General features: G+C 41.4%; 1 protein-coding gene across 1 annotated transcript in view; it reads right to left on the bottom strand.

The window, feature by feature from the left end:
• SH2D4B (SH2 domain containing 4B) overlaps positions 1-5,000 on the bottom strand; it is a 55,576-nt gene extending 50,576 nt beyond the window's left edge. The window contains exon 1 of the mRNA XM_063405992.1: positions 3,827-5,000. Coding sequence (XP_063262062.1) covers positions 3,827-4,010 — 184 coding nt within the window. The 5' untranslated portion in view covers positions 4,011-5,000. The remainder of the gene's footprint in view (positions 1-3,826) is intronic.
• Between the last annotated feature and the right edge of the window lie 14,888 nt (positions 5,001-19,888).

Raw genomic sequence — 19,888 nt, 5'->3', positions numbered from 1 at the left:
CAAATAGCAAAAAAATTGAGGTCAATTTATTCAGTATCTCCTAAAAGAAATACTTCATTCTGAAGTGATATTATACATTGCTTCCCTTTAGACATCAATCTGTGTTTTTAAATGGCAAAGAAATTAAAACTGTTGAATAATCTGAACACATTTCATTCACCCTCAAAGTGAAAGAATTCCTTCAATATTGACTCATTCTGATACTAATTTCAATTTTAACCTTTTCTCAAGACACATGGAACCAAACAATCCAAATACAGAAGCAGGCACCATTTAGCATTTCCTGCAGGTGACTAATATTATTTTCTTTAGAAATTAAGAAGACTAGACAGATGGGTACACTCTTAGGCTTGCTGAAAACTCTCAACAACTTATATCTTATTTCATGGTTTGGACTTGTTTGTTTTCTGAACAGCAAATTTCGTAGTACTGAACAGGACATTTATGGACAACCTGCACTCAGTGGCACTGCTTTAAAAATCAGTGCAGATTTGGGGCCTTTGGTAGTTAGTTTCTAAACAATTAAGCAATGATCATGTTAATGAGCATTCCCTAAGCTTGTTGACAATTTTAACTGTGGCACAAAGCCTTTCTGACCTGCATCTGCCAATCTTTTTGCCCCCAGCTCTGCACTTGTGGTTTCCATAGGACAGCACACTTAAAACACAAGAACACTTCATCTTCAGGTCACCATAGGAAACCAACACTCACAATCCCTGCTTTGTTTTGAAACCTCCAAGCCTTTTGCTGTGCTGCTGGGTGCACACACCTCACCGTAGCTAAGCTCTTGAATCCATGGGGAGTTGCAGCAGCTGGGGCACAGAACTCCAGAGCAGGCAGGAGGCATTTTCAGAGCACTTTTATTTAGAGACGTGTCCATTGACATTAACAGCTTTTGTTCGGTCTCACTGTATCCCATACCAAAGAGGTGGGGAGAAAGGTTTCATATGTGGCTACTCAAACTTTGAGGAAAAGAGAAGAACTGGAAAGACAGTGCTATAAAGATAATTCCAGTTAAAGCAGTATAAAATTATTTTATAAAAACACTATGTTGCATTCACAAACAACATCCACGTTTGCCTGTCAACTACAAACTTTCAGAAACTCAGCATTAGAGATATTGAACTCTCACATCTATTCTACTCTTTCAGGCTATAAAGATCTCCATAAACTTAGAGTAACTCCTGGCCTAAAGAAAACAGCATGAACATAAAAAGTGTCATGCAGCAGAGTCAAAAACAAAACCCACAGATGAAAAACCTCAAATCCCCCAGTTTCAAGGGAATAAAGAATGTGTAATTGTGGTAGCTTTGCATTTCTTGGTAGCCACTAATTTAAAACAGAAATAAAACCACTCTCTTTTCTACATTGTGTAGCAGGGGAGGAAAATCTGGAAGTTCACTTTTATATAGAGGACAACTAAAAATTAAGCAGCTTCAAAATCAAGCATCACAAAAAATGATGATGTCAATTGTCTTCTAGGAAAAAAATATTTTAAGATAGAAAAATATTATTGTTGTCTACTCTGACCCCTTGAGTCTATAGGCAAGACTATTGCACAGTAATTACTATTTTATACCCACAATTTGCAGTTGGCTCTTTTATCTTTTCTGTTTTAAACAAGAAACCATCTTCACTGAGACCATTTATCATCACATTGTAGAACTGTGCAATAGAAATCAGTTACAAGTGTCTGTACAGTTAATGACCAGCACACCTGAAAGAAGTTGTATTTTCTGTTATATTTTGTAACTGGTGCACACCAGTTCATGAAAGTAAAAAAGTATTTCCAGCAGAACCAGACACCTGACTTGCAAATCTGTTTCCAATAGTTCTTAACTACAGTTCTGAAGAAAGTAGAAATCTCTTAACAGTGGGCAAAAGTCAAACCTAAGCAATGCCTTTAATTGGCAATTTAAGAAGGCAAAATGGGAATGGTTTTTTGTGAAATTTAACTCGATGTGTGTTTGTGACTACCTTTGTCAGAGTGAATATAATCTATAGGGTACTCTGCTGCTCTCCTTTCTCCTATTCCTTATAAATCAAAATTAATTACCCAGAAAATGATCTCCTGTAGTAGGGAGCTGAACAGGTTTAATGTATAATTTATATATGGAAATGCAGGTGTCAACACTGTGACAATTCATCAGATAAATATTTTTGCAGTTAGAGTTTTCTGTATCTGTCTTCCTCAAAGAATGAGCATGATACAGTTTATCTCAATGATATGATGATGTTTTGGTATGTGGAGCTGAACTGCATTTTTAATTTTTTTCTCAGCTACAAATCAATCAAAATGAACAAGGCTTTTGTGCTGTATGAGAGAAGCTGTTCTGATGCCATCCCTCTCAGAGGGCCATTCACAGTGAGAGCACTAACATAAAAAAAAAATAAACAGGATGAGGTTTTCCAACATCCACTTTGCCATCTGTGAGGGGACATTTTAAACTCCTGCTATGGCTGACTAGGGTGTTCTGGACATTCCCCCCTCCTTTTAAGGCTACCATTGTAACTTAGTCCAATCACTTCATATAGGTCTGTGCTTGAAGTGAGTCTTGGAAAATAGTTTTGCTTTGAAGCACATTTCTAATAATAGTCTTTGAATTGATAACTGTCTAAAGGGCACTTTGTAAGGTTCAGAAGCTCTAGATATTTCAATTCTGACAACTGAATCCAACAATGTCCCTGTATTGAGGTGTACCTACCATAGGTTCAAATAAGCAACACTTGAAATGCTGATTGCAGTCCCAAAACCATTAAAGAGCTTTCTCAAAGTCAGCTACCAAGTTTTTAGAGATTTTGAATAGTCAAGCTTTAATAGATTTGAAGATAGGATAAGATCTTTGGCAGGGAAATGAGTGTTAGACACATCTCTGTGACATCTCCTTGTTGAGTGAGGAATCACTGTAGTTAAACTTTTCAAGATGAAAATGTTTTCTATCTTACACCAGCCTTACAGCTTCAGCCTATGAATGGGGGGAAGAGCTGGAAAGCCACTTACTCAGAGAAAAGAGCAAGGAATAAAGTATTCCTGTTTATTGGAAACCACTTGGACCCAAGGCCAGTCATTTGGAAAAGACATTTGGAGAAGTTATTTTCTGATGTTTCTTCCATCAGTCTCCTATTCACTTTTCAAGTCAACACACACTCAGCATTCATGGCAGCCTCTGGGAGGAGCTCCATATTTTAACTACACACTGCATGCAAACACATTTCTGGTTTCTTCTCTTTGGTTTGGTTGTTGGCTTGCCACACTATTATCCTATTGCCTAAACATAATCTCTTGGAGACTATTTCTAACACAGTTGGAAATTTAGTCTTGTATGGTACGGCTGTTTTGGTATTACATTTATTCACAAAGAGCCTTTCATAACAAGCTCAAATTCACAAAATATTTCCTCCTCCAGCCAGATGGAAATATTACTGCTAAGTCAAGAAACTGCAGCAGCACAGGCTTTTGCCTGACCTACAGTCCTACACTGAGGGATGAGGATGGCAGGTGAAAAAAAAAAAGCCTTAGGGGTAGAGGAGAAACTTGGTCATGATGGGTCAGTTACCACTGAGAAAACATCAGCAGTGACTCCTGACTGAAACAGGCACCTCAAAACAATTCCCTACTCCACCACTGACACACTCCCAAAGGAAAGGACCAGCCTGGAGACACAAGGAGCAGGGACATGGTGCTTTTGTTGTCCCAGGAGGTCATTTTGCCCATGGGGACAGCTGGCACTCATCCCTGCAATCTCTTCCAGATGCCTGCTGTACCCCAGCCGGTTGCCAGCCCCCATCCCAGCTCTGAAGTACAGAAGGAGGTCACACATCTTACTCTGGTTGCGCCTTGCTGTCCTTCTCAGCACAGCCTCCTCCATCCGGGCCCTTTCTTCCCTCTCCCTCCAGCGCCTCAGCTGCTCTTCTCTCATCTTGTAGAACAGGATCTGCTTTTGCTCTTCGTTCAGCTCTGCCAGGAGCTCAGGGTCAATATACATGTCACGCAAAATTTGCTGCAGCATGATGACTCCAAAAAAATAAAAATAAGGAAAAACAAAAGAGAGAGAGAGAAACCTGCTTCCAGTTATACCCACTACAGTGACAAAACCCCACTGATGGCACTTCAGAAAGCAAACTGCAGCAAAGGAGCTCTCCCACGCCTGCCTGCCCAGGAGAGGTTTGATTCCTGCTCTGGTCCTTTTTGTGCAGGCATATTCTGCTCCTTGTCTTGACAGGGACAGAGTTCTTTGCTTATCTCATCCTGCAAAGGTAGGGACAGGTGTCAAGTGAATGTAAGAAAAATGAACAGAACAGGCTAGGGAAAAAAAACCACAAAACAAAAAAAACCCCATAAAATGAAAAGGCTGGGAGAAAAAAAGTAAGAGTCACTTGAGTGCTCCTGACTGCAAGGCAGTAAAAATAAGGGATTCTTGACTGAACCCAGCAGCTTTGCTCCCTTGAGCAGAAGCAAATTCAACATAGAGAGGCTCAGAGTTTCAGGTCAAGCAGCTCCTTTCAGCAGCAATCCACTCCCAAGGGCGTGAGCGTTGCCCAGGGGTTTAAAGTGATGTCATGGTTAAAGGTATCACCTACACCAACAATATCCATGTCACTTTGGGAACTGATCTCTCCTGATAAGAGAGGAGTTTGCATATTATTTCTCAGTCTAGCCTGCTAACCAGTCTCAACAGAGTAAGGCATGTCAGGGGTCATAGTTACCTGGTGTTGACAAATACTATCATGCAGCAAATTGACTAAAATGCTTCTAAAATTAGAAGCGGATATTACAAAAGCCACAAGAAGCTTGTTATCACTTTATAACTAAATTAATATGAATTAAACAAGACTAAGTTCTCTGCAATTCATGCAGACTATGCAAGCCCTGATGTTAATTCATTTTCCATTTGATGACTGGAGAAAGTGACAATGCTGCTCTTCCAGGAGATTGTAGCTCTTTACTATGTAACAGTTTTATCAAAATCAGCAAAAATAATATTTCAGCACTAGGGCCAAAAGCCACTGAATTATGTAACATTCCAACCCAAACCAAAGCCCAACACACCAAAAAGCAAACCCTCTGGGTTTGGGACCCTGTTTTCACTGGGCAGGGGCTCAGCTCCTCTGAGGAGGGCACACTGTGGGACGGGGCCACTTTGTGAGACAAAGCCAAGTGTGGCCACTCAGAGGCACAACAAAACACAGATCACATCTGCAGGCTGAGCCACGTCCCACTGCTTGATTTTTACACAAGAAGGAAGACAAAGAGCAGGCCTATGTTTCCTCATGAGAAACCTGCTTTATAGATAAGGAGCTATCAAAGTCTTATATGACTTCCATGGCCTCATATTGAAATACATCCTGCTAATGCACATATTCATATGTCCTTCTTTTGAGGAACACAAAATGCTATTGCCCTAATTTAGGTGGAAAATCAAACTGATATAAACCAAAATTCCAGTGAAAACATTCTCACGTGGAAACCTGATGCCAAAGATGCTGGAAGGATGCCTTCAGCTGAAATAGGATTTCAGAACCCATCATCTGTTATGAGTGTAGTCCATATGCTACTCAGCAATTCAGGATCACTCATGTACAGATTTTGTCTCCTAAAACAAAATGCCTTTATTATTACTGTTAGTTTTGAAGAAATAGAATTTGGCAAGAAAAAACCTAGAGTAAGTAAGATTTTGTTATGTTTCTCTATTTTACTTAATCAGGTGTAGAAAGGGGAGACCCTGAGGGGGTTGGCTTTTGTTTCTCCACTTCTATTAAATTATATTAGAGCTGTGGCTCCACATTTTGGCACTAATTGAAAAAGACTCACCTTTGCAAAGGCTTCGGGGCAGGCAGTTTCACTGTTTTACTCATATGTCATCATTCTTACGTTATTTTGCCTGACTTCACAGACCAGAAATTAAATCCTGATCAGAAGCTACCACAGTGCAAAGAACAAACCCTTCATCATGGATGATGTGGATTTGAGCATGATGAGTAGCACCATTTCTGAACAGCATTCAGCTGCAGAAGTAGCTCGGGATGGAGATACAAGACACCAGACAGAACACAAACAAATATTCAGGAAAATGCTGTGATGTTCAATGAGCAACCACACAAGAAAAGCAGCAAGAGCAAAAAGATGAAATGACACTTCACAAACAGCCCATTGCCTGAAGATTATTCACCAAAAATATTTGAGGACGGTAACTAAATGGAATGAATCTGTGTCAGAAATATCTTTTTCTTTAACAAGATAAAAATTCACATGTGGAAGTGTTATCATCTAATCACAGCAGAAAATCTGATCAACTTCCTTGTCATAGACTTTTTTGGGGTTGCAGCAATCCCAAAATAAAAAAAAACTGGAAATGCAATAGAGAAGTAAGGAAGATAAACAAACATCCCATCTCATGTAAGCCAATATCCAACAGAAGTAGAAACAAATAGCATAAATTTTGCCATTAATTTTTAACCTATTAGACAAGGATTGTCATTGCAGTTCATGTTTCACAAATATTCCAAATACATAGATGGAATTATCACAAAGGAATTATCATGATCTTTCCTGATTGCTCAGAAAATTAAGCAAATCTATGAGTTCCAAAACAACCTTGAAGAAACACCAAACCTACTCTAACAACTCTTGCTATTTCTGGGAGCAGCTTGTATTTTGTAAAGTGATGAGCTTTGCAGCTCCAACCAACAGAGTCAGAGAAGAGAGGGAGTTCTTTGTTGGCAGTCATTACCTTACAATAATTGCCACACAACTTGATGCTCAGATTAGTAGCAGTCTCTGCAAGAAGCCCAGAGTTGTTTAAAATTTAAGCTTGGTGTTTCCTTTAATCTTAAATGGCATCCTCTGGGGCTGGACACACCCTGTCCCACCTCTGGTGTAGCATCTTTCTGCCTAAGCACCCTCAACGCTGCCACTGGAATCCATCTGCTGGGGAAGGGGAGGAAGGAGAAGAACAGGTACAGAAAAACAATTTCCATTTTTTTAAGAAAGGGGAAGTCCTTTATTGGCTGAGGGCTGCAAATCTCTTCATCCATTTTCCTCTGAGCATGTGCGTCTTCCATTCCCTGAACTGAACATCTCACTGGCAATGCTGATTATTGCTGAGCCAGGAGAACAGCATTTGCATTTTATGACACAGCCATAAAATCTACTTTAGCCATGCAATTTACATAAAAATCTTGTGCTATAACCTACACATTACAGGGGAAGAGAGGGCTGTAATGCATCTCTCTCCTTCAAGAAAGGGATTAAGAAAAAAACACAGTAAAAAAATGTGGCAATCATGTTTTCCAGACAGTGAACTCCACGGACCTAATCAATTTCTTGTAGTTTGTGTCTATATTTTTCATTTTTTAAGAGAAAGCAGCATGCAGTATCTTAATTTTTCAAGTCCTGCTGTGTCAGCATCAAATGGAGAACAGCAGAACCTGGAACTGAATGGTGCAGGAGGGAGCTGACCACGTAAAAAGGGAAAGGTAAAATTAACATTTGGTTGAGGTCTCTGAAACCCTGCAAATCTGTCACTACAAAAGCAAATGTGCTTTGGCACTCCCCATGAACTAGCCTTATGTCTGATTTGCAAGTTACTGTTAATTAAAAGCTAGAAAAAAATCAAAACCAATTGAGAGCCATCCCTTCCCCACCTCCTCTTTCACGGTTCAACAAAACCTGCCTGGTTTTACTCCATTTCCATGGCCAAGCCTGTGGCTCCCTCTAAGGGCTGAAATGGATTTCTCAGCAGCACAATCTGCAGCTGGGTCAGAGTGATTGTTTCCCTGAAGCTGCTATTCCATTACAAAGCACCACATAAAGCAAAAATGAAGGTGTGTTTTCCCAGACCTTCCTGTTCCATAGAGCTCTAGCATCAGTAAATCAGACTGCAGCACGTTTTGGAACACGGGCAGGCTTTGCATGCTCATCATCTTCTCTGCACTCGTTCAAGATTGCTATTTCTACCAGGCACTGTGTTAACTATAATGAAAAGGAAAATTTAAAAATTGGAGATATGTATAGTAAAATAAGAATTAAATAGATAGATTAAAACCTCCTCTTAATGAAATGAAATGCAGCAGGAGAGCTACAAACCAATCCATGAGAAAATATGTCTTATACCATCAGTCTTACAGATGCAAGTGAAATGAGGCTAACTGGGGATTTTAATGGCGCAATGAAGATTTACAGTGGCAGGAGTCTCATCAGATAGATGGGTTTTGCTTGGTTTTATTTTAATTCAAATCTTTTATTCCTCAGTCCCACACAGAAATCAGACAATCACAAATACAGAGAGCCCTGACAGTAGGGAAAGCAAAGGGATGGGCACTAACCCAGAGCCAGCAGTGTTTGCAGTCCAGGGCTGCAGAGAGTAGAGCCATCTGTCATTTCTCCAGTCTCCCAAGGTTAGTTCTGTACTCTGCAACACCACCTGCCCTTCAGAAGAAGTCCCATCAGTGATTATTTTTGCCTGGCACTGTGGCAATCCTACCCAGCAAGATTACTTCAGGGCTCTCCCTTTGTGCTCCGTGCCACTGCTGTCATACACACAATTACACTGGAGCCTGTGATGCCTTCAAGGCCCAGCACAATTTATTAGAGATTTGGGGAGCTAAGTGGAGAGGGCAGCCCTTAGATTTTTCTTCAGGTTGATAATACACATTCCAAATTCTGCATTACAAAGGTCTGTATGTAGAACAAGATATACTTGATGTTTACTGTTACTAACACACTAAAAATAGCAAGACACAACAAAGAGCTGGCAAGTCCCATGATAATTTTTCAAATAAAGAATCCACTCTTAAAATAATTCAGAGTGAAAGCGAGTAAAGTGAACCAAACAGAAAAAAAGGCCCAAGTTCCTTGACAGACTTCATCTGAGAAAATATGGTTAAAAGGCTACAACTGGTGTTCCCTAAGCCAGGCACTGAAGAGAGAGACTTTGCAGAGGAAGGGCAAAAGATGATGACAGAACACTCCCCTACACCGCAGGTAACTAGAACAGAGTTCTTGGTGCTTCAGCAGCCTCTCACTGGCATGGTGCTAATTCACTTGGTGTATATCTCATTTGCAAAACAATAATCAAGCACTTCAGGCTGAGCCCTCAGCTATAAATGGGATGTACTGGGGTGGCAGGCAGCAGGCTCTACTGAGAAAGCAATTACAGCTCACTAAATGTCTGTAGGGCTCTAACATTATCAGATTAAAAGGCACACTGGTAACAGCCTCCAAAGCCTTTCTTCGTTCAAAAAGACACACGGAATACTCTGCCTCCTGCTCGCCTATTTACACTTCCCTGCTCCCATCAGGATCTCCCATTGCACTGTACAGAACACAGCCTGTGCTTGCACTGCAGGCCAGCTTTGTGCTGGGTAAGTACAAAATGCATCAGCCCATCTGTTCCTCAGCAGAAATGTCCAGTGGAGACTGAAGGAGGCCATCCATGACCCTTCAAAGCAGAAATGGTTGCCTTTCAACTCTGAAGAGATAGGCTTTTCTTAAGGGTCTATACACCTTTTCTTTTTATTGATTTACCTCTATCTGATCTTTATAATGATCTGTTAGCAAAGGAGGAAGCTCCAAGTGCAGACAGCTGCCTGGAGAATATTGCTGTGGTCTGCTCCTCTTTCCCTGCCCCTCAGCACACACCTTCCCAGACCCAGCTGTCTGCATAACAACAGGACACTTATCTCAAAGCAAGAATTCTGTATTCTCCTTCACATGAATTACTTGCTTTGTGTATCAGCAAAGCCCAAAGAGACCTATGAATTCTGTGACCTAATTGCTACATGAAATTATTCCAGCATTTGGTATGTTTTCAGCAAAGTTCATTACAATAAGCTGCCCAAGAGATCTCATGCTCTACATTGCACAAATTTCTTCTCTCAGATATAGATTAACTTATTAAAATGCTCAGTAAGTTCACTTTTTTCCATCTCACTATAAGTGCATCAGAACATATCATGTAAGAGCTAATTTTCTTTAATATACTCCCTGGTACCATTCATAATGCAGCAGTCATAGCATATCAACTTCACATCATATCAGACACTGCATTATGGCAGCTGAATTGATTACTTGTGTAATTGAAGGGCACTGATAGGAAAAGTTTTAATCATTTAAGTGACTCATCAGCTTTATGTACAAAATGTCTTGCTTTAGTGGCACCATGCAAGTGACTTACTTTCAGGCCATAGCATTTTTGCCCACTTAAGTCACTTCTTATTCTTGTTATCTTTGCTGTCAGCAAAATCCTACAGATTTCCAAAAGGCAGATCATAAACTGAATATTGACTATAAAGGATTTCTTTTGACTATCAAACCCCTGTTTGCAAGGCCTAATCAGAATCCAGCTAGACAAAAGCAGTTTTGTTTCTAGTGGGAGTTTTTGTGTGTCTATTTTCGTTCTGTTTTTCCCTTTTTTTTTTAATTTTAATATTTCACTCACCATAAGAAGCCAGCCTTTTCTTTGTTTTCAGGGTCAGACAGAAAAAATCCACAAACTTTTGGTATCATATTGTTCTTTCATTTTCAGCTTCACTTGCTGCCTACCTCCTAAGGTAGCAAAACCTCTGTGCAAAAAAAAGCCTAACTTGCTGCTGCAGATCATATTCAGTGGTTTCCATGTCTTGACACTGAGGTGTTGCTCAAATTCTAAAAAGCAAAACTTAAAGGATTTTGAAAATCCTTCTCTTTTACTCGAAGTGTTATTAAGACCTTTTCCACTGCTGTCACATACCATGGAACAAAGAGCAGCTCAAGACATTCCTGAAACTTACTTGTTTTTGTGTTTTTTGGTTTTTTCTACTCTAATCATCTTCACAGTTTCAAACCACAAAACCTGGATTAAGCCCACTGGCTCATTTTCACAATCCAAGCCTGAGTAGCTTTGGCATTCGTGTCTGTGCTCCATTCACCTGACAGAAAATACCCTCTTCAAAGCTATTGGCAAAATTATGACAGATCCAAGTTTCACAATAGGATGTGTCCCTATCAATCCCTCACAGCAGACTTATGAAGTAAGAGCAGCTCTATTTCATTCTCTCTGCCCTTGTCATATCCTCAGTCATGAGAGTCCCTTCCTCATTCTTTTCCAACAGTGCCACACACTGCACTTCTCCAGGCTTGGATTTTCTCCTAAGTTTCCTCTTTTTACATTTCTGCTGTTGCTTCCCTCACTAAGCCTCTGCCCACTGTCAGCAGCTCCTGCCTGAGGATGACCTGCTCAAGCAATTTCATCCCTGCTCCTCTCACTGCAACAGAGGACTGCAGTGTTTTTGTGGCATCTCAAGAGGAAGGTGAGCCACTCTACAATCCCCACGACCCAAATATGCAGAAGCAATAGTCTCTATTATATTAAGTATATTATACAGTATGACCACAAAATGACTAAATACTCAGAGCTGATTGAGGAATTTCTTCATACAGAAACTCTTGTTTTGGTGCAGCTGACACTGGATGCAGGCTGGTTCATACAGAGACATGATATGAATTCGGCAAACATTCCAGCCACTCCTGAATGACAACTTGGAGCAGGTTATGGCCCCTGCTCCAGGTCCTTCTATCCTTTTAGTAAGTCATCTGAAGCCACCTCCATGCCCTCAGTTCAAAAAATATTATTTCTAATTGCCAAACAAGCACCATTTTCATGTGTTCATACAAGCACTCCTTATTTTACCACAGTGGAATGAGTGAGGTGCCCTGGGGGCAGGTGATGCCACCACTGTTCTGTGTTTTTCTACTCTCTCACTGCCAACCACAGGGATTGTAAACAGTGGGGATCTCCTCCATTCCCTGCAAAGCATTGGAAGGCAGAAACTGCTGTCAGCTGCCCTCAGGAATCTGGAGCAGGGTTCAGATTCAGCCCCCAAAGCATGGCCGGCCACAGGCACAGGTGTACCTGTAATGGTCAGAGTCTCCAGCTAAAAGCCACTCACAAGTGGCTGCAGCTGCCCATAGGTCCCTTTCTATCACAGCTGGAATAACCCTGAGGTTTGTTAGCACCTCACTGATTCAGCTCCTGTCGTATTTTCAGAGTTCTGATGCCTCACACCAGGATTTACTTAGCAGAGTTCACACCAGCAGCTGCCTTGCTGACAGGCCCTGTCTCCTCTTCCACAGAGCACTTACCCTGGCTGCACAACCCGGCAGCTCTGAGCTCTGAGCTCTGCTCCACTCACACCAGCACACACTGCAGGAGCCTTCAGTCCTGCTCTGCTCCAAACTCCTGAGCAGCTCAGTGTTCTCCATCCTCAGTCCCCTCCTCACACCCCCAAAGCCCAGGCCAGGCTGGCACACGATCCCACGGCCCCTGTCTGTGCAGCCCAGCTCTCTGTGCTGGTCACAGATCTTCCAGAGGAGCTGGGCTGAGGGTGCCCCGGAGTGTGCTGCTACCTCCCTGCTACGCCTGCAGGTGGAAAAGGTCATTTATCCCTCATGAGAGCAAGCAAGCTGGTCAGCTTCTGAAAGGAAAAGTGAGGCTCAGGGAATTCGTCTCAGTCACCATAGACTGTGATTCCAAGTGTGAGCAATGGTCCCTTGGTCCCTCTGATTTGATTGGTAAAATGTGATTTATTTAGTAGAGGTGGGAGTTTTTACATTAATACTCTCCGGAGTTTCCACTCACTAATCAGTAGGTTGCATCTTATGGATACAAGCAGCTCCTTTGACTAAATTATATTGATAATCCTCAGTCTCCCAATGAGATGAATCATACACTGACATGAAACAAGTCAGTGAGAACTTCTTAATTTTAACTACAGGCCCCACAAACAGTTCTTTGCAAACTAAATTAACCACCAATTCCGAGCCCTAGAGAGCTCCAGTGAACCCCATGAAGCCACCCCATTTTCTCCCATGAAATCCAGAAAGGTCACAGATCTGTTATGTTCAGCCTTTAGAACAAATGCTGCAGGGATAACTGGGTGAAGGGATAATGGCTTGTGATGATCAGAATGATCCAATAGTCCCTGCTGGCTTATTTACTGTGAATCTATAAACTCACACAAGAGTGAGACAGACTGCTCCTAATGGAGCTGTCATCAAGCAGATCAAAGAAGTCAGTGCTTCAAAAGTATAAATGCCAGAATGCACTGGAGCCATGCTGGACTTGTACCTAAAATTTTATTTTTAGTCTTTAATTCATTCTTTTAAAGTCATAATCCTTAGAAGCATAATTATTATGGAAAAGAAAACAAGCCAGTTTTCTATCCCTCTCTAAATTTTATTGGAATTGTCTGTAGATATATCACCAGCAGAGACCCTACTTTGTTGGCCCAGCTATTAAAGAAAATATAGACTGAAGCAAGCATTTCACTTTATGCTGTACAGTCAACTTCAGTAAAATCAATGGGATTAGCTAGACTGGGCAATATTAAAGAGCTTTGTAGGTCACTGAAGAAATGGGATCAGGCAATGCATTTTCCCTGAAAAAGCACAGTAACTACCAGGGACTATTATGTGATATGTGTGGGAACAGGGTAATACAGGCTGAATTCTTATGCCAGAAATAACCCTTTGGAAGCCACAGGAAAGCTCACAAAAGCAAGCAAACATTCAGCTGAAAGCCCAAAAATCTGCAAAGACCCTCTAGAGCAGGGGGATTGTTTGGAGAAATGTGAACCCAGGCAGGTCCCTTTGGGCCAAGAAAAGGCAGGGAGAGCACTGTGACAACCTGGAGCCTTCTCAAGGCTGCACAGGAGCTGGAACTGCCCCAACTCCACTCCAGGCCCTTCCCACAGACCCCAAAGCTGGGCAATGAGTTTGGCTGAGCTAAACAGAACTCTGGTCCTGGAGTTTGTATTTTACTGCATTTCCTCCCTTTCTATTTAGCCTCTCCTCCTCTGATTCTACAGAAATACCATATTTCTTTAGTTGTTGTTGTCCCATTACAAAAATGCTGCATTAAAACTTATTTATATTTTAGTCAAATAAAAGCCATTGTAGAGAAAGATGGTCAATATTTGCATTCTTTAGGAGGGATACTGCAGGCATTCAGTATGTAGGACAGGGAATAAATGCCTAGAAAAAAAGAACAAGCTGCAGGAGGATGCAGATGATTGATACAGGAAGTCAGTTTAAGGTCACAGCTGAATTTAAGGTCAGAGCTGAATTTGAAAAAAGGAGAAAGGAAAACTGTTATGAACTAAAAATAAACAGACTATACTGTTTCAATAAAGCAAGAGCCCATATTTTTACCACTAATATTTCATTGTAAGCTAGATCTTCAATCAGAAACTATGTTGGACATGTGGAAATTATGGAATTTCAACCAAGTCCAGATTTCCATGATCTTTGCCTCCCAGAAATTCATGAGCTTCTGGACTTACTATGATCTATTTTTCATTATGAACAAATACCTTTTTTTAAATTCAGCAGTAGGCTGAACACAAAGGTGGTTCTCTGCTACTGGTATATTACTGTATCTTGCAGCTCTTATGTATCAACAGAATCGTTTGTACCATTAATGATATGTGATGATCTAGTGAGCAAAGTTATTTTATGATTTTTTTCTAAATAGTCAACAACAAAAAAATCATATGCAAGGATATGTTTCTGTATTTATACACTCCTTTATCACATAAGGATTGTAAAAAATCATATATGCAACTCCACTCAAAAGAACAACCCTAATTTCGTAATTTTTTATATCTAATTATGTACTGTCATCACCAAAGTGAAATGAGATGAAGAAAATCCACAACAACCTCAGAACAACACACTCAGTTCTGAGCATCATAAATACTTGCACATATCCTTCCCTTGCCATTACTTTTTTCAAGTTCATGTGTATCAGCTACAAGTCTTTTTTGTGGATTTTACAGGCTATTCTATGTCCTATAAAGTCAGAAGTTCAGGTAGTTTCAATAGTTTCTGTTTTTCTTGGAAACAAAAAAAAATAAATAAAAGGCAATTTTTTTTACCTTCCAAGCAATTTTATAACCCCATAAGCAAAAATGCACAAGCCCTTTTCTCTGAACAAAGAAGGTGCTGGATTGCTTTGCTGCTCTTCAGAACAGGCAATTCTCCATTCAAGTGATGGAGGAGAGTATTTCATTTCAGGAATCTGTCACAAGGAGCAAGCATGGTTGGGTTCCCTGTCTCTTCTAGAATCCCCTCAAAGGTCAGCTGGAATGATCTTCTAATACCCCTAACCGAGGACCCCGGTTCATTTTTTATACAGCTGAGCTGTAGGACCCACCTGCTCCTCTCCTGATATTGCAATTTTCACTGCCTCAGGAGAGCACTGGAAATAGGGCACTGCAAGTCAGAATTCGTTCACTGGGCTTTGAATCTGTCTCTTGAGCCTCAGCATGTGCAACTACAGGAGAACCAGCCCAAAAAAACCCTCCAGCTATTAATGAAAACTATTGGAAGCAAACCCTCAAACACTCAGAGGGCCTTAGAAAAAATTGACACCAAGAATTATCCTCAGCAGTGAAGAAGTTCCTCTGATCTCCATTATAAACTGAAAAAGAGCAGCAGGTTTTATATAACAATAGGCAATTAAAAAAGTGGCATGGAAGATACTAAATTTTTCACTAATGTTAGTTCTTACAATGTTGTTTGAATTCTGCAGTCGAATACATGAGTTCTCTGAGCCTGACAGAGATAAAGCACAAATAAGCGAATCTAATACCTGCTTCTAAGCCTTTTCCCTGAGCAATAAATGTACTAATTGCAGAAAGCAGGAGCTAGCTTTCCTTTTGTACTCTTCATGTTGTCACACACAGATGGAAATAATTGGCATTTATCAGAAGGGGCTTGGCTCAAAAAAGTTCAGTGAAAGCCTGAGTATTTTGGAGACATATCAATAAACATTTCATTACAAAAGGCTGACTGGGGCTAGGTCTATCTATGCCACTGAGACAGTCCCATTGCTCTGGCCCTAATCCTAAAATCTTGGACGTACCTGAATGAATTCCCATCTAAACCTGCTCTCAGCAAACAGTAGGCAGAACAGAGGTGTTGTGCATTGTAGCCCATTCCCAAACCAGCTTTTTGAGCCTAGCTAGGTATCTCTGCAGCCTTCGATTGAAATAACAAGGTTTCAATTCCAGAGATGGCACCCCAGTACAGCTCTGGTTGTGGAAGCATAAAAATGAAGTTGAAATCTTCCAATGTAGAAGAAAATGAAACGTCAAAACCTCAAAAAACTTTTCTGAAACCAAACTTCTGTTGTGTAGCCAGCCTCTATTGTGACACATTATGAAGCAAATTATCTTTTTACTGAACCAGACAGGAAGAATGAAAAATCTATAGCTAATTTAAAATCTGCCTGCTACACACAATATCTAAAATATTTTCCAAATGCATAGTGGCAGAACACTTCTCCTAAATAGAGGATTTGCTCAGTTGCCCTCCAGATCATCATTGATATTCCCTTAACCATTGCTTAGTCTCTAAAGAAGTTCATTAAATTTCATTCAGAAAGTTTCTTACCGAGGTCCTGAGGGGAAAAAAAAGGATTTGAAAGTAAGTTACATGAAAGGACATGACCTCTCCCAGCCTCAACAAAACTAGAGAACCCATAGAAAAGTTACTATCCCTTCTCCTTTGTTTCCCCTTTCTTTTTTCACATGAATAAACACTTAGAGTTAACCTCTGACAGCCTAGCATTTCCATTATGCTAAATATTACAGCAAGAGAAACAAGGAATGGAAATCTGGCCTGTATTCATGATAGTAAAGGGTTCCCAGGCAAAAGAGGGTTGCACTGGGTTGTAATGAACACTGTCCTCTGGTCACACAGATCCCCAGCTCCTGCCCCACAGAGCAGTGCTCAGGAACATGCACTGAGATTGTTTAGGCTTTACTGCCTTAATGCATTCACACATTTCTAATTCACTCCAAGGACTCACTCCCTAATTACTAAGGCCCCAGAACTCCAGGGAGAAAGAGATGCATTAACCCTGCTTTAACCCCTTTGATGAAAACCTGCAAAGAAATAAATCTTCCCACACAGCAGTTCAGACACAGCTGCATCTGTGCAAGTCTGTGCCACGGCCTTGGGAGCAGCCTGAGGACTGCCATGGGCAGCAGCACCTGAACAGACCTGCCAGACTGCCACAGACACAGAGCACCTGCAGCCTGCACCACAAAGGGGGGTGTTGGCCACCAGGACCGAAGTGCAAGGCTGGCAAAGTAGAAGGTGAGCTCCAGAGTGTGAGTGACCTTCTGGGCTGAGCTCCCAGAAACCATTTGTCCCAAGAGCACCCCTTAAGATGCTGCAGAAGTGAAGGACAGTAAATCCAAACGCATTGTGCACAGAGCTCTTGCTCCTCAGCATGAAGTGGTTTGGTCATCCTCCTGAGATTAACGCTGTTTATGCCTTGGGGCCAACCTGAACTTCTTCCATGACACTGTTCCAGCACCAAACAAGAGTAAGAATAGTGTTTTGAAAACCCTGAGAAACATTAGCATGTGAGACTCATCAAAGTGACTCACACAAAGTAGAAACCAGAGCATTGCAGTGCTACCAACAACTTGCATCTTCACATGCAAGCTTCCAGACTGAAGTTAAATTCTGCCAGGATCATAAACTATCACATCTATTCCTGTCAGTCATTTCTTTTCTTTCTAGAAGCATCTCTTAGTAATAAGAACTGAAATGACTGAATATTTTGCACCTTTACCTTTTCTGAGAAAGGGTAGTTTCTTTCTGGTTCCTAAAATCACAGACTTCAATTCCCCCAAGTCTCTGTCCATCACAGGGATCTCCAGATAAGCTGCTTTGGAATGTGAGCCACAGGAAAGGCAGAATATGGTGGTGTTTTTTTCCTCAGCTGAAGATCCTCAGGCTGACAGGCATCTGATGCTTTCCATTTAGTATTTTTATTCTGTACTAAAAAGCATAAAAATCTGTGGGTGTATATCTGTATATAGCATTACACAAAACAGAAAGCAAGGAGTGGAGCATAAAAATGGTAGTAGGGGAGAGCAGAGACAGACATAACTATTGAAAAATACATAGATTTGCAGGATCTAGACTATTTATGGATGTATGGTATAGGACACCTGAAGTACTACTGACTGTCACTGTAGGTGTTGCTGCTATTAATCAATCAGGAACACCAACTAAGCCAGTCTGAAAGTGAAAGAAGGGTGACAGTAGCAACTCCTACACTTATGGAACAAGTCTTTTTCACCATCAGGAAAAGTTCAGTTTGGGAATATGACCATTAGGTATATCCCATTACAAAAATCCTGACCAGACTGCCAGAGCTCCAAACATAGTCCCTGGATATGCACCAATTCTGTCTCTAGCGAGTACACAGGGACCAGAGTGCTCCACATCCATAGGGGCCATTTGTCCTGGATTGGGTGATATCTGCAGCCTGCTCAAGCTTGGAGTTACAAGAACATTATAAAACACCAAGAAATACAGGACTAACAGCATGCTCAGATCACACCCAACACGCACAAGAACATTTAGAGTAAAATCCAGAGCACAATAGATGTGTGTGCCCCTCTTCAGGAAATCTTGGGCAGAACTCTGATAGCTGTAATTATATGTTTTTATCTATAAGAATATATAACAATTTTCATAATAAACCAGAAGTGTCCCTCTAAACTCAGTAATGCTATTTGCTAAAATGGATTCCCCACCGAAGTACCAGAATAATAATCTGAACTGCAGAGAGAATAAACCTCTGATGCCCTGCACACAGCTGGAGCAGCCCTGCAGCAGGGAGGCGCAGCCACGTCTCTCAGAGCACTGTGGTGTTGGGCACTGCTCCCTGTGTGTGTCCCCAGGAAAAGGATGGCACTCCCTGTGCCATCAGCATCCTAACGTGCTGCTGTAGATCAGCCCATTCCCAATTCTCTCCCCAAAGCAGTTTGCTGAAGCACGACCACAGGCTCCAGCTTGCTTCTCCTCTCAGATATGCTCACCCTCTGCTCCAACTCCTCCACGCTCCCTTCTGTTCTGTTAGGTTTATTTTCATCACAGTTACACAAGTTTCATGCTGAGCAAGTGAAATGATAGTTCCTTTTCTAAAAATCTTTTGATGTTTCCCAAAATAACTGCATCTACCAGACCTGTGAACCAGACCAAAATACCCTTTTTCACTAGTATTCAAAGGCAGAGGAGATAAACAGTGCTATATATGAAATCAGAGTGTGTTCCCCAGTGCAGAAAGTCCTTTCTAATTAATCTTTTTCTGGTATTTTACTGCTCAGATCAACACAGACACATACTGTCTACTTTTTTTTTCTCCTGGGAAGAAGACAGTTTACTTGAAGTCACAATCAAATGAATCACATTTCCACCTTGTAAAAAATTAAAGCAGCAAATTAACCCTCAGATGAGAGATACATCATAGTGCAGAATATTAGATTAACTTAACTTAAAGCAATCCATCAACTACGAAAGGAAGAAAGACTCATCCATTTATTCTAGATAATTTCTTTTGCTGGAGGGAAGTTTTTTCATTGGTATCTGCAGAGCAAATACTTTCTCCCTGCCATCCTGGGATGTGCCCAGAGGAGGGGGCATAAACACAGCTCAGGTCTCCCAGGTGGAGGCCCAGCTGTACCCCAGAAGCTGCAGAGGCACAGGGCCTGCCTGAGACCCCAGCACATTGTCCCTCTCAGCAGTGCTGGCCAGTTCATGCTGCACCAGAGCTGAGCTTGTTCCTCACCCGAGGGGCAGGGACGCTGCTGGCTCCTCTCACTGCCTCTGCACTGACCCTCTACCAGGTTACTCATGAGATATCTTTTGATTTTCCAGTTTGGTGTAAACTTGTCCAGTGCAAAAATTGCTCCCTGTGCATTTATACAGCACCCAGCAGAATCAGCACCTGATGCTGGTGAGAACCCTGTGCAGTGTCTATTGTAACAGATTTGCAGGATCATGTGCAAACAGAATGAGCATTTTAGCTTGCCAGTGCTGCTGTCG

This window comes from Prinia subflava, chromosome 9 (genome assembly GCF_021018805.1).
Source record: "Prinia subflava isolate CZ2003 ecotype Zambia chromosome 9, Cam_Psub_1.2, whole genome shotgun sequence".
Classification (NCBI taxonomy): Eukaryota; Metazoa; Chordata; class Aves; order Passeriformes; family Cisticolidae; genus Prinia; species Prinia subflava.
This window is presented reverse-complemented; position numbering and strand designations above follow the sequence as displayed.